This window comes from Rhinatrema bivittatum, chromosome 6, assembly GCF_901001135.1.
Source record: "Rhinatrema bivittatum chromosome 6, aRhiBiv1.1, whole genome shotgun sequence".
In the NCBI taxonomy this organism is placed as follows: Eukaryota; Metazoa; Chordata; class Amphibia; order Gymnophiona; family Rhinatrematidae; genus Rhinatrema; species Rhinatrema bivittatum.
Window position 1 is genome coordinate 176870295 of NC_042620.1, and position 14995 is coordinate 176885289.

General features: G+C 42.3%; 1 protein-coding gene across 4 annotated transcripts in view; it reads right to left on the minus strand.

Annotated features, from left to right (window-relative positions):
• Positions 1 to 233: 233 nt before the first annotated feature.
• The window catches only part of ARMC8 (armadillo repeat containing 8), a 311684-nt gene continuing 296922 nt past the window's right edge, over positions 234 to 14995 (minus strand). For all 4 annotated transcript variants that reach the window (XM_029606184.1, XM_029606183.1, XM_029606181.1 and 1 more), the window contains one exon: positions 234 to 3620. In XM_029606184.1, the coding sequence (XP_029462044.1) occupies positions 3587 to 3620 (34 nt within the window). In that variant the 3' untranslated portion in view covers positions 234 to 3586. The remainder of the gene's footprint in view (positions 3621 to 14995) is intronic.

The following is a 14995-nucleotide window of genomic DNA, read 5'->3' on the forward strand; positions in this document are numbered from 1 at the left end:
TTTCGGAGCACAAAAGGCGCTGCTGTGCCACCTCGGTAAAATGTTTGCCTTTTGCGAATCTGATCTCACTGCTAGCAGATCCATTTCCTACCAGTAAAGCCACTTCAATAATTTCCACTTTCCCTGTGGCACCCTGTCAGCAGATTAAACACCCAAACTATGTCAATCAGTGAAGCAGAAGACCACTCAATGAGGTTTCATTCTTCACAGTAAATGGGAACATATACAGCTCCTTGAAAAGTACTTATTTCTTTATTTATATTTCTATTTTGTACATACCCATAGGCAACATCAACATTTATTCACAAAAGCTGAACTGAGCATGAAAGAGTTCTTCCGTCTGACATCCAACCAACCAAATGCGAGCGATCGTATTCTCTGCAAATGTTGCAAGGCTCCCAGGCGGTTTCTTGATTGTCTCGGCATATAGTTTAGCATTGTTCCTCTTTTGATGAGAGCTCGGCCAGCTACGATTTTTACACTTTGAAAATCTATTAGAAGTTTTTTCTCTCTCTCTCTCTCTCAGCACTATGCACGCTACAATTCTCTACTCTTTACATTAAATAAGGCTTTTATTTCCGAGGTACTGAATCCTTTTTGCAGTTTTCAAATACAAGTAAATATGCATTTACACAAGAAGTCTGTTAACAGCCTTAAGGAAAGGACATTTCTTTTATCACCCAGTGTTTATACCTGTATCAGCATAAAGAAAAAGGTGTTTGGTATCTTTATTTCTTATGCTCAAAGTGAAACAAATAAATAAATACATTAAAATAATGCAAAAACTGTAATTTCCATTGTAGAAACCATTCTTTCAAATGTGGTTATGCTGGAAAATTAAATGAAGCACAACTGAGTTGTTAGAGCATACAAATTATACTCCACTCTAGCAAGATTTCTTGAAAGCTGATTTCAATCCAAACTGAGCAATCAATGTAGTTTAAAGAAAAGTTAAGTTAAATATTAGAACATTGTATTCTTTGCCCATATAATTGGAAGTGCATAAAACATCAACAATATATTGTTTGGGCAAGTTCGAACTCTCTAAATTGCTTTTGTCTACCTGCCTCCCATAGGGTTGTGAAATGATATTTTCATACCACAGCTCTAAAGACAAGCTAAGGTATCCCATACTAACAGGCACCATAGTGCGGTTCCAGTGAAAACTAATGCACAAAAAGTGATCGCTCTGGGTTGAACATGTAGTGCTGTGCAGTGCAGTGCACACTGGCATGGGTGGGTTCCACATTGTGATCCCCTACTTGTGCAGGAGAATCAGAACCTGGGGGCATTGTGTAGGTAGTGCTCTCAGGCCCAGGAAGGAAGGGAAAACAAATATCGCTACTATGGTAGCCCAGCAGCCAAAAAAGCGGCTCTGATGGTGGGTCACAAAGGAGGTGCTTCTCCAGCTGTCTTGCTGACAAGGGTTTCCCAGGGCTGTCCAAGCATGACATCTGTACAGGGGTGTGTGAAGATGGATGGTGTAAATAGGGTAAAGACAAAAAGAAAATGTCATTGATAGCTCAGCAAATATATTTCCATTATATTATTCCCGTCGGGCAGGGGGAAACGGAGGAGGGAGTTGATGACTGCTGCTTCAGTTGTGCTAATTTCCAGCTCTACATATGATTTCAAAACCTTATAGGGAGATAACAGAAATGAATTGGATAAATACTTTAATTATGGTAATTCAACTTTAAAGTGGCTAGAATCATGTTGCTCCTTAGTGTCTGAATAAAGCTTTCATTTTCCACACTTGTGAGCTGGTATTTGGTTGTTCGCAGGAAAAAACAATATATACGTCTGAAGTCAGAAAATAAAAAACAAAGCACCAACAAATTCAAATAAAACAAGCTAAAAATGAAAGAACAAATTCTGCAAGCCCTAGTATATTACAGCGTTGGTTAGCAGCATTGTAAGCATTCCCTCCCAGCAGGGATCAGTTGAAAATCCCAACTTCCAGGGCTTAAATATGGTATTTAGTTTTTAGTTTGGGGTGAAGAAACCTTGCTGTTCGCAAATTACCATTTTATCTATTCTATTTTCTAAACCACCAGCTGGGGAAGCATTTGCATGTCCTGTAAAGAGAAGATCAGGTGCCACAAATATTAGCATAGACACATGTACATTTCTTCTCTGCATTTGTATGCATCTTATAAAGAGAGTGCAAGGTGCCTGGGTCATTAGAATGTACCTATGAGGGCTGTGGGAGAGGTCTGAGTGAAGCTCAGTTCAGTAAAGCTCTAAAATTATCTTTTGTAAGCAGCAAGAAAATTTGTACAAAATTAACCTCAAATGCCCATGGGGATTGAATTTTCAGCAAGAACACAAGCAGGGGAAAGACTGTGCCTACCCTACTCCTCCTGAGCCCGGGACAGTCCTGTGGCACTGATAAACCTTATGCAAGAATACAGATAGGTAGTGGCAGAGACAAATTCTCACAGCCACTGTGCACTAGGGACATCTCAGATATTGGAGCCATAGATTTTCTTTATATCTGTTAGAAAAATAACATCAACCCAGTGGGGATGCTCAATCACTGTGAAAAAAAAGTTTCATCGCCTCCCTCTGGTTAATTCCAAAAGCAGGATTTTACAGCAGGGAGTCACAGATTCTGCTGAGCCAGCACTGTATTGCCGCAGTCGCCATTTTTTTTTTTTTTTACTTCCATGAGTCGTTACATTAGCAGTAGCTTTATCACTAATACTGTGTGTGTGTGTTAGGTCTTACGGCTCCACTAGAAAATCACAACTTTACCATCTGGTATAGAGGCCTCAGGCAGTGCTCTGTCACGCTGACAAAGAGATCGGAATCCGCTAATACTATTTGGCAGCAAGGTGCATTTTCTCTCGCTCCATTTCCAGAGCACAAGCTTTGTCCTGTAATTGGGAAATGCTATCTCCCTGGCTTCCTTTTAAAAAAAATGGAAGTATACATAAGATATTTTATATCTGCCATTCAGAAATGCATATATTTTACTTATAAACATTCATCTGATCAAAATTCAACGACGACAAAAAAAAAAAACCTTTTGGGACACTTAAGATAAGACAGCTGTTTTGTCATTCGAGAGAGAGAGTGCGCATGTTGTGTTCTCTTTTTAAATAACGTTTCAATCAAATATAATTCAGGATTCAAACAGCAGGCAAATGCTTATTAACCCTGGAAAATCTGTAAGAAAAAGATCTTCAAATAAAAAGGAGGAAAACAAAACCATTCTTCTGAGGTATCCAGTCACACGCACAGAGAAGCTGCAGCAAAATCAGGAAAACTGTGGCCCCCGAAGAAAAGTGACAAAAGTTCTTCCTGTATAAAGTTCAGGTAGCTCAGAAAAATAAAACACAACAAATCCCAAAAGAAAAAAAAAATAATAATCCTTTCAGGGAAAGTACTGCAACCTCAAGAAAAGTTTTCCAATGCAAAAGAGGCTTCTCGCCCCAAGTGCTTCTGTAGTGCAGCTCCCTGCACGGGAGAGAACTGCAGTGCAAGGTGACTTGTGCAAAAAGAAGGAATCAGCTAGAACTGGTGTCCTGTTCTTCCTTAGGAAAAAGCGAGAGGGCTGCCTGGAAAGCCACGTTTCAAACAGTCATGCCAGGTACTGCTGCAGTGCTGTTTTTGCCCTGAAAGCAGAAACATTCTAGGATTACATGTGCTTTAAATACTGTTGTTGGTTTAAACATTTTATAGAATGGCTGAGAAAAACTGAGCAGTTCGATTTGCTGGACAGCACCATATCATGCTATTAATATTTCAATGCAGGCTGTCTCGTTCAGTGGTTCCCAAACCTGACCTGGAGGATCCCCAGCCAGTCGGGTTCTCAGGGTATCTGCAATGAATATGCATGAGATAAATTAGCTTGCACTGCCTCCACAGCATGCAAATTTTATCTCACGTATACTCACTGTAGATATCCTAAAAACCTGATTGGCTGTGGGTTCCCCAGGACAGGTTTGGGAACCTCTCTCCTAGTTGCTAGAGGTACTTGGGGGTCAACATACAAATAAATGGCTTGTCCAGCTAAGATCAGGGCTTATAATAAAAATTTTCAATTTTTTTTTTAAATTTATATTCTACCTTTCGTGACACTTCAAAGCAGATTATAATCACTACCTCAGCACCTCGCTGGTCAAGAAAACCCTAAATCTTTTAAAAAAGAATTAAAATCTTGGCTACTAAGCCAATCTCTTACTGACAACTCGGACTTTTGATCTCATAATCTATCAGTTTACTGATTGGACAATTTATCCTGCTTCTAACTACAGATATCTCCTATTATCTATGAACCCTGTTTTTCAGTATACCTAACTTTAGTATATCTTGTTTCTGTTTAGACTAATTTTATATGTCAGTTTCTCAGTCGGTTTAATGTAATTTATCACATTTCAATGTAACAGGTTGTTATAATGTAAACCGGAGTGAAGGCAACTCTGCTATACCTCGGTATATAAAAAATGCTAAATAAAAAATAATCAAGTACTGTAAGTATTTCCATATTCCCAGAGGGCTTACAACAGGGGTAGCCAGCTCCAGACCTTGAGAGTCACAAAACCAGGTTTTCAGGATATCCACAATGAATATGCGTGAGATAGATTTGCATGCACTGCCTCCATTTTATACAGATCTACCTCACGCATATTCATTGTGGATATCCTAAAAACCAGGCCTGATTGTGGCTCCCGAGGACCAGAGCTGACCACCCTTAGCTTACAATCTAAGGGGTACATTTACTAAACCATGATAAGTGATTATTGCAGGAAAAACAGCATTTATTTGGTGTGAAATGCTGTTTATTACTTAACAATCACACATCATGGCAATCTTGTGTGATATTTTGACCTAAAAACCACCCCCTATTGAAATTAACTGCTTTGCATTTATTTTCATGCATAAAATTTAGTAAATACATGCAACGCAACTAATGCATAGGTAATCCTCAAGAGAGTCAGGATCGGCATCATCATCTGGACCTCTAATGGGTAGTTCCACTGCCACTCTAGGAGTACTCTGGGGCTTACCAGTAGGTCCAATTCTGCCCTGGGAGCATTGGATGGGGCTGAGGACTGCGCCTGAAGAAAGGATTGTAATCTCTGGAAACATCTTATCCATGAAAATGTAGACGTACCCGGACTAGGAGGTACCTGAGGTGCACTCGCTGAGCTGCCTTCCCCTGCTGAAGAACCAGTTAGGGGAGTTCCAAAATCAGTCACACCACCTGAAATGTCTTTACCCAGACCTACATCCGGCTGAGAATTACCAGGCTTAGTGAAATCAGAGGAAGACAATTCTCAAAGAGCTTTCAAACAGTGCTGGCACAAGTCAGCGGGCAGTTCTTGGTTGAGATGCCCAAATATGACAGGCAGCGCAAAGAGAAAGGCACTTAGGCTTCTGAGATATAGGTGCCATTAGACTGGCAGTGCACTGATCGGCGGCTGGAAGCGTGCGTCTAGGTTTTTTTTTTAGGTGTCCAAAAATTCTAGGCGTCCAACTCCTAGGCATCCAAGACTTAGGCATCCCTAGGATAGGCGCCATAAAAATTTAAGCGCAAAACAACGATCAACTTGTGCGCACAGGTAAGCGGACGGCCACTTAAGGCTCCAATTAACTTGGACGCACAGACTACTAGGCCCACCTAAGTGTCCAAAAACTGGAAGCACAACTTGGATGAACTGTTAGACGCACACAGTGAACCGACAATGCTGTAGAGGGCAGCCTAAAGAAAGTGCACATAACACTATGGAGGCTAACCATGCTGCGCGTAGCAAAAAAGCCTCAGAGCAGGGCCTAGCCTTCAGGGGCTGCTCAATCTGCCAGGCTGCCCACTTCCCTTGACCTCCCACAGAGTGGGACGAATGTCAGAATGGCGTGCCAAGCATGGAGACCAGAGGAAAGAACTACAGCAAAAAACCCTCCTTCTCTGTCTCTGTATTTTTTATTTATTTATTTTAACTTACCTGAGCTCAGCCTTACCTGGCTGAGTACAGAGACGGTCTCTGGTTGCGCTCAGCTTCCTGCACCCACTGCCTTTCAGCTGCTTAACAGCTAAGTCCACACCAGCTGAAAACCCAGCTTCCGGACCAAGGCACTCATCTGAGGGAGCACGGAAATCGCCTCAGGATTTCGCAAATGGGGAGGGACCTTTTGGTACCACCGCAAGAGAGCAGGGCAAATTTAGTTTCCTTATTTCTCCTTTTCTAAATTGAAGCAATGCCCAGTAAGAAGATGCAGCATCTACCATCTGCTGGAGACGGAAAATACTGGCAGGCTAATGTCACTGCAGTGGTACATATACTGTAACGTCAATTTGTTCCGTCTCCATCTGCTGGTAGAGGTGCATAACCCACTTGTTCTGGATTAATCTGACTGGACGCTAACAAATTCTAGTGCTCTGGCTGCCTCCAAATTATCCATCTTAGTAATTAGTTAGATAAAAAGCCAGATTACTCGGAGGTGGTCTGGAGATGTTTCAGGGTAGAATTAAGTTAGCCAGTTAAGTTATTCAGCTAAGTCTAGTCATGCCAGAGAGCAGCCCTAAAATTAGCTGGATAAATTTATCCAGCTAACTAGGACTTTATATGGCTATATTCAGCACAGTGCCTAAAAGGCAGCACTCTGCTGACTATCCCAGTCTTGTTGTCTAGCTAACCAGGATACTTGTTTTCTTCCTGCACCGCTGAGCGTCAGGCTCATGGTCTTTAGCTTTATAACTATGTACCAGAACTACACATCAAAATCCTTTAGAAAATCGGTAGAATTGAACAACCTTCTCTAGTGGTTAAGAGAATTTTCTGGATATGTATATAAGTCAGGGCTTCCCAACCCTGTCCTGGGGATCCCATGGCCAGTCAGGTTTTCAGGATATCCACAATGAATATGTATGAAAAACATTTACATATATGGAGTCTCCATGATATGCAAATTTAGCTCATATACATTCACTGTGGATATCCTGAAAACCTGACTGGCTCTGGGATCCCCGGTCTAAATATTTATGTCTGAATTATTTGGAACTACTTTTCATTTATTACCATCCTTTATGTTCATATAGCTAAGGATGGAAAAACCATGTAAGTCAAAACCGTTGTCAATTAAATCAGTGGTGTTCAAACCAGTCCTCAGGACATTTCCCCCTCCCTACAAGCCAGGTTTTCAGGACATCCCTAATTAATAATGATAAGATTTATTTCAATGTACTGCCTTTAGTGTTTATTTGGGATATCCTGAAAACCCAACTGATCTGAGGACAGCTTTGAGTATCACTGAATCAAAATGACTCAGATTCTATAGCAAAACTTAGCATTCATCTTGGAAAACCAACTGCCTGAGACATTTTTTTTAAACTCTTTTTTTCTCATTGTTCCACACTCTATTCAGTTTGTTGGCAGATTTGATGCAGCTGAAAGACTGCTGAAAGCTTCCAGGATCCATTGGAGTAAAACGTCAGTTTTAATTTCTTCTTATACTGCACCAACCTATCTTTAAGACAAGACATCTTGGGAAGTGTTTGTCACACAAATAATTAATCAGTCTACAGAATTGAGATTCCAAAGCTTTTAAGTGATATAAGAACTATATTTGAATTACAAATGAGCCCTGAGAAATGTAATACAACATGGGAGGATCAGAGGTACAAAACACATTGCACAGACTGCTGGCTCCATTGCTGCTGTCAGATGTCCAGTAGCATTTGTATGCAGGGATGGGACCTTGCAAGCTCCATTTTCTGGCTTAAAACCTCATTCAGAGGTTGTTTTATTGAAATTAACAAATATGTAATTAAATGCATTTAATGCCTTAGTAATATTTTCTAATGACTTTCTTTTACTATTAATGATCCTTATAAATCACCCAATCTAGAACTCTGACTGCCTCATACAATGTCCATGCAAGGGCCCCTTGGTCTTTTATTTTAGTAGAAACACACAAATACCAACTTTAGAGGGAGAAGGTAGGGTTTCAGGAGTACTGACATCCCGCTGTCCTTGAAGAACACTGTATGGAACTCCTTGCCCCATGACATACGCATGGAGTCCTACACTCCCAAATTCAAAAAAAAATTGAAAACCTGGCTTTTCCAGCAAGCCTACCCATTGACACCGCCCAAATCATAAAATCACCCTCTAAATGATTCAGCGACCTATTTGTGTGTTTCTACTAAAATAAATGATTTGTGTGTTTCTACTAAAATAAATGATTCAGCGACCCTCTAAATGATTCAGCGACCTATGACTAAGTATGCTCTACGACTAAGAATGCCTTATGACCAACGATTTATGACTTGTGCTTTTATGACTACTGATGCATTGTATATAGTTGTTATGTATGTTATTTTTATAGTCTCCACTATTTATTGATCTATTAATTTGCATTCCCTACTCCCCCGGTTATTTGTATTGTTATCGGTTATATGTAAGGGCGCTGCCCAAAGGTTTTTGTTCATTGTGAACCGATGCGATGTGCGAACGGCCATCGGTATATAAGAGACTTTAAATAAATAAATAAATAAATAAATAAATATTATGAGAGAGCAATTCTGCTTTCTTCAAGGATAAGCAGGATGACAGTCCTCATGCATAGGGAATCTCTAGCTACAGTCTACCCCCATTGAATAAATGGAGAACATTAACATGTGTCAATGGGCACAACATTTTTGTTGGCAACTACCTTTTTTCCCCTTTTGTACCTTTCCTATGAGGAGCAGCTTGGAACAAATACAATGGCCCTAGGAGGGAACAGAATTGGGTTCTACACCTCAAACAAATTCCACAGGGCAGCCTGGCCAAACTTACTGTCAACTCAGACATCCCTGTGCAAACAGTAGTGAGATGTGAATGTGTGGAGAGAACATCACATTGCAACCTTGCAGATTTCCTCCATGGGGACTGATCATAGGTGAGCCACTGACACTGCCATGGCTCAGACAACTTGAGCCTTGACATGGCCCACCAGATTCAAGCCCTCCTGGGCATAACAGAAATGATCTGCAATCTGCTAGCCAATTGGATAAAGTCTGTTTGGCAATGACTATCCCCAGTTTGTTGCTATCAAAAGAAACAAAAAGCTGGGTGAAGGCAGAAAGCCAAGGCTCTCTTGCAGTCCAAACTGTGTAGTGCTTGTTCGCGTTGGTGGACATGTGACTTGGGAAAGAATGTTGGAAAGATGATTGACTGGTTAAGATGGAATTCCTACACCATCTTAGGCAATAACTTCAGATGGGAACATAAGATCACCCTATCATGAAGAAATTTGATATAAGGTGGAAAAGTTATTAGAACCTGAAGCTCACTGTCCCTATGCGCTGAAGTGACTGCCACCAAAAATACAACCTTCCAGGTCAAGTACTTCAGGTTACAGGAGTGCAGTGACTCAAAGGGAGCTTTCATCAGCAAGGACAGAACTACGCTGAGGTTCCAAGATGGGAGAGGTTTCAGATGAAGCAGACCCCACATAAACCCGGACAACTAAAGGTTGTACAGAGATGATTTTACATTCTACATGGTGATGGTAGGTGCTAACTGATCTAAGGTGAGCTATTACTGAGTCAGTCTTAAGACCAGTCTTGGATAAATGTAGAATGTAATCAAGCAGTTTGTGTGTGAGGCAGGAGAAAGGATCTAGGGTCTTATGTGCACACCACAAAGCAAATTTCCTCCACTTAAATCTATAGGACTTTCTAGTGGATTCTTTTCTTGAAACAAAAAAAACTCAAGACATATCCTCTGATAAATAAAGGGGCTGCAGAGACAACCTCTCAACATCCAGGAAGTGAAAGTCATGAAACTGACATTAGGATGGTGCAACCTATCCTGATCCTGAGTGATGAAATCCAGGAAAGTCCCCCGTCTGACTAGTTATCTGAAGGACATCTCCCAAAGGAGTGGTAACCAATCTGTCTCAGCCAAAAAGGATCTATGAGTATCATAGTTCCTCCATCTTCTTTGAGTTTCAACAGTCTTTGCCACTAGCAGATTTGAAAAATACGCATACAGCAGACATTTGCTCTAATCTAAGGCAAAGGCATAAGAGGCTAGTTTTTCTCTGCCCCCCCCCCCCTTCTTTCTGGAACAGAAGAGTGGGATCTTCTTGTTCTGAAAGGACACAAACAGATCCATCATAGGAGTGCCCCACTGGTTGAATATCTGGTTTGCTACTCCCTGGTTCAGGAACTATTCATGGGGTTCTAAGGACCAACTCGATCTGTCTGTGAGTACATTTTCCATTCCAGTCATATATGCAGCCCTGAGAGCCATCCCTTGAGAGATGGCATAGTCCCATGTCTGGGCAGCCTCCTGACACACAATGTATGATCCCTGTGCCTTCATGCTTGTTGATGTAGGCCATTTCAACCTGGTTGTCCATTTTAACCAGGATGACTTGTTGGACAACTGATCTCTGAAAACTAAAAAGTCATGGGATAGGAGGCGATGTCCTTTTATGGACTGCAAACTGGTTAAAAATACAGAACCCAACTATGGGCCCCACTAGCAGCTATGTTTAACAAATTAAGAGAGGGGGAACATCTTCTCCCGTATGGGAATGTAGCGGGTATTTCTATAATACCTAAGCAAGGAAATGATCCTACAAACTATGCCTCATATAGGCCTATCTCCCTTATCAATATAGACCTGAAAATTTTGGCCAAAATTCTGGCGCTTTGTTTGCGCGGACTGATTGGGCAACTCATATACGCAGACCAAGCTGGCTCTATGCCAGGCAGAGCTACATCTGACAATATTCGGAAGTTAATTGATTTGATCCATATTGCAAACTCTAATCGCACCCCAGCAGTGTTTATGGCACTTGATGCCGAAAAGGCTTTTGAAGGGATCTCCTGGCCCTATTTGTTTGCGGTTTTGAATAAGATAGGGCTGGGCGATTCATTCGCTGTATCGGTAAGGCCGCTATATAGTGACCCCCTAGCGTGCATAAAGATAAATCATAGCTACCTCGCACCTTTTCCGATTTGGCGGGGAACAAGGCAGGGGTGTCCGCTATCCCCACTTTTATTCGCCATCAGTCTGGAGCCCCTGGCGGAGGCAATCCGGAGAGCGGGAGATGTGCATGGGATACAGTGTGGAGGACAGCAGTATAAGATCACTCTATATGCCAACGATGTTATTTTCTCTCTTTTAAAACCAATGGTTTCCCTGCCACGGGTGATGTCTATGATAGAGCACTACGTCAGGCTGTCTGGGTTTAGGATCAATCCCGAAAAGTCTGAGATCCTTCCAGTGCATTTTACTGATGGGCTATTGAGAGTGGGCAAGCAGGAATTCCCATTATGATGGATGCAACTGAATTACCGACCCCTAATCGCTCCTTGACGGGAGACATAGATAGGTGGGAGTGGCTATCATTCTTCTGGTTTGGCAGGATGACCGCGATAAAAATGAATCTGCTGCCCAAAATTGGCTATCTTTTTCAAGTCCCACCTTGCCTATTCCCCGTGGGAGAGCTACAACCGCTTCAACGTAAATTATTTGCCTTTGTCTGGCATAGACGGCCCCCGAGAGTCTCTAAGCTGGTGCTTTACAAATCGCGTAGAGATGGGGGACTGGGTCTGCCCTCTCTACTCCATTATTACGTCGCCTCTCAACTGAAGTTTGTAACTGATAGCCATGACCTGAGCTCCCCTAAGCAGTGGGTTAAGAAAGAACAAATACTAGTTGGTGGAACCCCACTTCATGCCCTGTATTGGCCCACGTCCTGTACCATGTGGGAATTGAAGTCACTTCCCATTAGCATCCAAACTACTCTAAAGGTTTGGAAACGATGGAAATCTAAACTTACTGGTGCGAAGCAATACTCGGCTATATCCCATTTTCGATATCTTAGAGAATTTACCGAGGGCTGGAGAAATCCTGCTTTTCAGCGTTGGGAAGCCCGGGGGTTAACCCATCTCGGTCAACTGTGGTGACAAGGGATGGTCCCTTTTCTAGACTTGCAAAATCAGTTTTAATTAACCAATGCAGATTTTTTTGGCCTATGTTCAAATCAGACATTTCCTAGGTACTCTGGGACCACATCAGGACTTACAATGCCCTCATTCAGTATTCGAAGGCTACTGCCTTCTAGCAGGATGTCTTCAGAAGGGAATCTCTAAGGTATACCAACTCCTTATAACAGGTAGAGAAGGGAAGCCGCACATTTGGTGGTGTGGGAACGAGATTTGGGAACTCAGTGGAGCAGGGACAAGTAGGAGGAGTGCTACCAGATGCTGGGTTGATCTTTGATGTCCGCGTCCATGATGGAAAACCACTACAAACTTGTATACAGGTAGCACTACTCTCCAGCCAGAGTGGCAAAATGGCTTCCGGGGCAGTCCCCCCTCTGCTGGCGGCAGTGCTCCCAGTTCGGTTCATTCTGGCATATGTGGTGGCAATGTGCCAAAATACAACAGTTCTGGAGCGACTGCCAACAACTAGCTGAAGAGATATGGGGAGTTCGGATTCCACTGCAGGCAGAATATTGGCTGTTAGGGCTTCCATATCCGGAATTGGAGGATGAGAAGCAGAAAATGTTTTTATTTCTCACGACAGCTGCTAGATTGCTGATTGCAGCCCAGTGGAAAGACATAGGCCCGCCGGAATTACCTCAGCTCTACCTTAAATTGAGGCAAATACATTATATGGAGAAATTAACGGCCATAAGACGGGACACCTTACATAGGTTTTATAGAATGTGGCCCCTCTGATCCACTATCTAGCAAGGGTGGAGGGGCCCACTTGCGCCTAGAGGCCAACGATGCTGAATTGGGATAGACGGGCCGCGGGGGGGGGGGGGGGGGGGGGGGTCGAGCAACGACCATTTGTACGACCAGGCTTAAGCAATAGAAGCGAGAGCAAGGGAGGGTTAGAATTGGTGCCCAATCCCAGAGGAACCGGAAGGAGGGGGAAAAAGAATGGGGGGGGCGGGGGGAGGAGGGGTATGGGAGCTATGAGATGAGATGGTTTCTTAGCTAGATAAATTGACAACAAGAGTGTACTAGATTGTGCTAAAATGTTCACTATGACACAGTATACTTTTGGTAACTACACCACTGTTATGTACAAGCTTTATTGGTATTACTGTTATAATTATTACTCTTATTCTTACTTTTGTTATCATTGTTATTATGATACTTACAGTTCTCAATTAAAAAAAAAAAAAAAAAAAAGCGCTCCTCCTTGCCTCAGCAATGGGTCTCCTGCCTTGCAGTGTGTGTTGCCAGCGTTCCTGATTCCTGCGCCTTGTCTTCCAGTCTCTCCTTGTCCTGCTCTGCCTTCCAGCCTTGCCTCGTCTGGCCGTCCTAGTCCCACCTTCCTTACCCAACCTTGGCCTGTTCCTGACTCCATTAGTCTATTGCCTGCCCTGAACCCAGTGTGCCTTTGGACTTTCGTTATCGTCATCATCCTAGGGACCCGTCTAAATCCTGCAGGCCGCCAGAACCCAAAGGCTCAACCTCCAGGGGAGGCAACTGCTAAAGTTGAAGCTCCAGACTGTTCCGCTACAGGGAGCGTTTGCCAGCTGCCGACATAGGCCTTTGTGGGTTTGCCTTTCAGGCTGCGACAACTACGCTGCAGCACAAAGGGCTCAGACACCCGCTACTCTTCACATACTGGTTCATAACAGCAGAGTACAATACTCCATAAACCTACCATATCACTACTGGCAATTTGGACATGGTTGGTTATTGAACAAGAGAGAAACAGCCTCTCTAATTTTGTCTCCTATTTGCTGAAATCCCAGGCTTATCCACATCTTGCTTGATACTGGTGAGAAGGGATAGACTTGACGGTGACCCAGAGGAGCCAAAGATGACATCTTAGGCTCCCACTGAGGCTATCCCTTCGGGCCTGCTCTTCCTGCTGCCCCAGTGCTGGTGTTTGGCAACGATCTCACTTTCTATCTGCTGACATCATCCAGCCTTACTTATGGCCAATGAAGGGAGCATACCAAAGGTAAGGGGCGGTGGGGTGTCGCCCATTTGGTAGTTTCTTCGGGAAGATGGGGGAACATGAAAATATGAAGGGGTGGGAAAGTTTGTTGTTTTATCTTTCATGCCTTCTATGGGAGAGGGGGCTGGGGTAATTTACATCAGACTTTACATTTTGAGTTACTCCAACATACCCTTAACTTGGTATAAACCCAATCGATCCTTGAGATCAATATCAGGTCATTTTCTGAAAGTTCAGGATATAAAAATGTTTAGACACTCTCGCTTGAAAGTAAAATCCTTTTCAGGAATGATTCCAAAATTCTGGAATGAGTTACCATTTGTGAGAGAAGAGACAGATTTGCTTACATTTAGAAAAGTGTTAAAAACTTGTCTGATGAAAGAACATACTTAATAGTTTTGATTTCTTATGGTTCTTGTTTTTATTGTTATTTTATTATAGTTTTCTTTTTCTGTCTTTTGTATTTTTTAGTATAAATTGTATAACGTTATGTTGTAAATCGCTTAGGAAGATATTTTTTCTGTTAAGCGATGCATAAATGATTTTAAATAAATAAAAAAATACCCTGAGATTTAAATATCCTCCTCCTCTAACTGGCTAAATGTTACCCAGGTAAGTCATTACCTGGATAAAATTTAGCTGGATAAATCAATAGTGTTCAGGATCAGGGAGATGTTATCTGAATAACTTTAATATTCAGTTATCCTGGTAAGTCTGGTCACGTCTGCGAGCAGTCCTAAAGTTATCCTAGTACATGTCATCCTTTTACTTTAATCTTAACTGGCTATATTCAACACATACCCAGTTAAGTTAAAAAAACAAAAACAAAACAAAAAACCTGCCAGACCAGCAGGACCAATCCCTCACCCCAAGAATCATTTTAAAAATATTGAGACATAGCAACTGATCACTTCCATCTCCCACTCAAAATAAAGTTTTTAAAAATCACAGGCCATAGCAGCTTGAGCTATTCTCCATCACCAATATTAAAATTACAAGTCTGGCTCTGGGCACCCTCCTGCCCCACTGGGAGCCCCCTGCCAAAGCTACCAGGAGCTTGG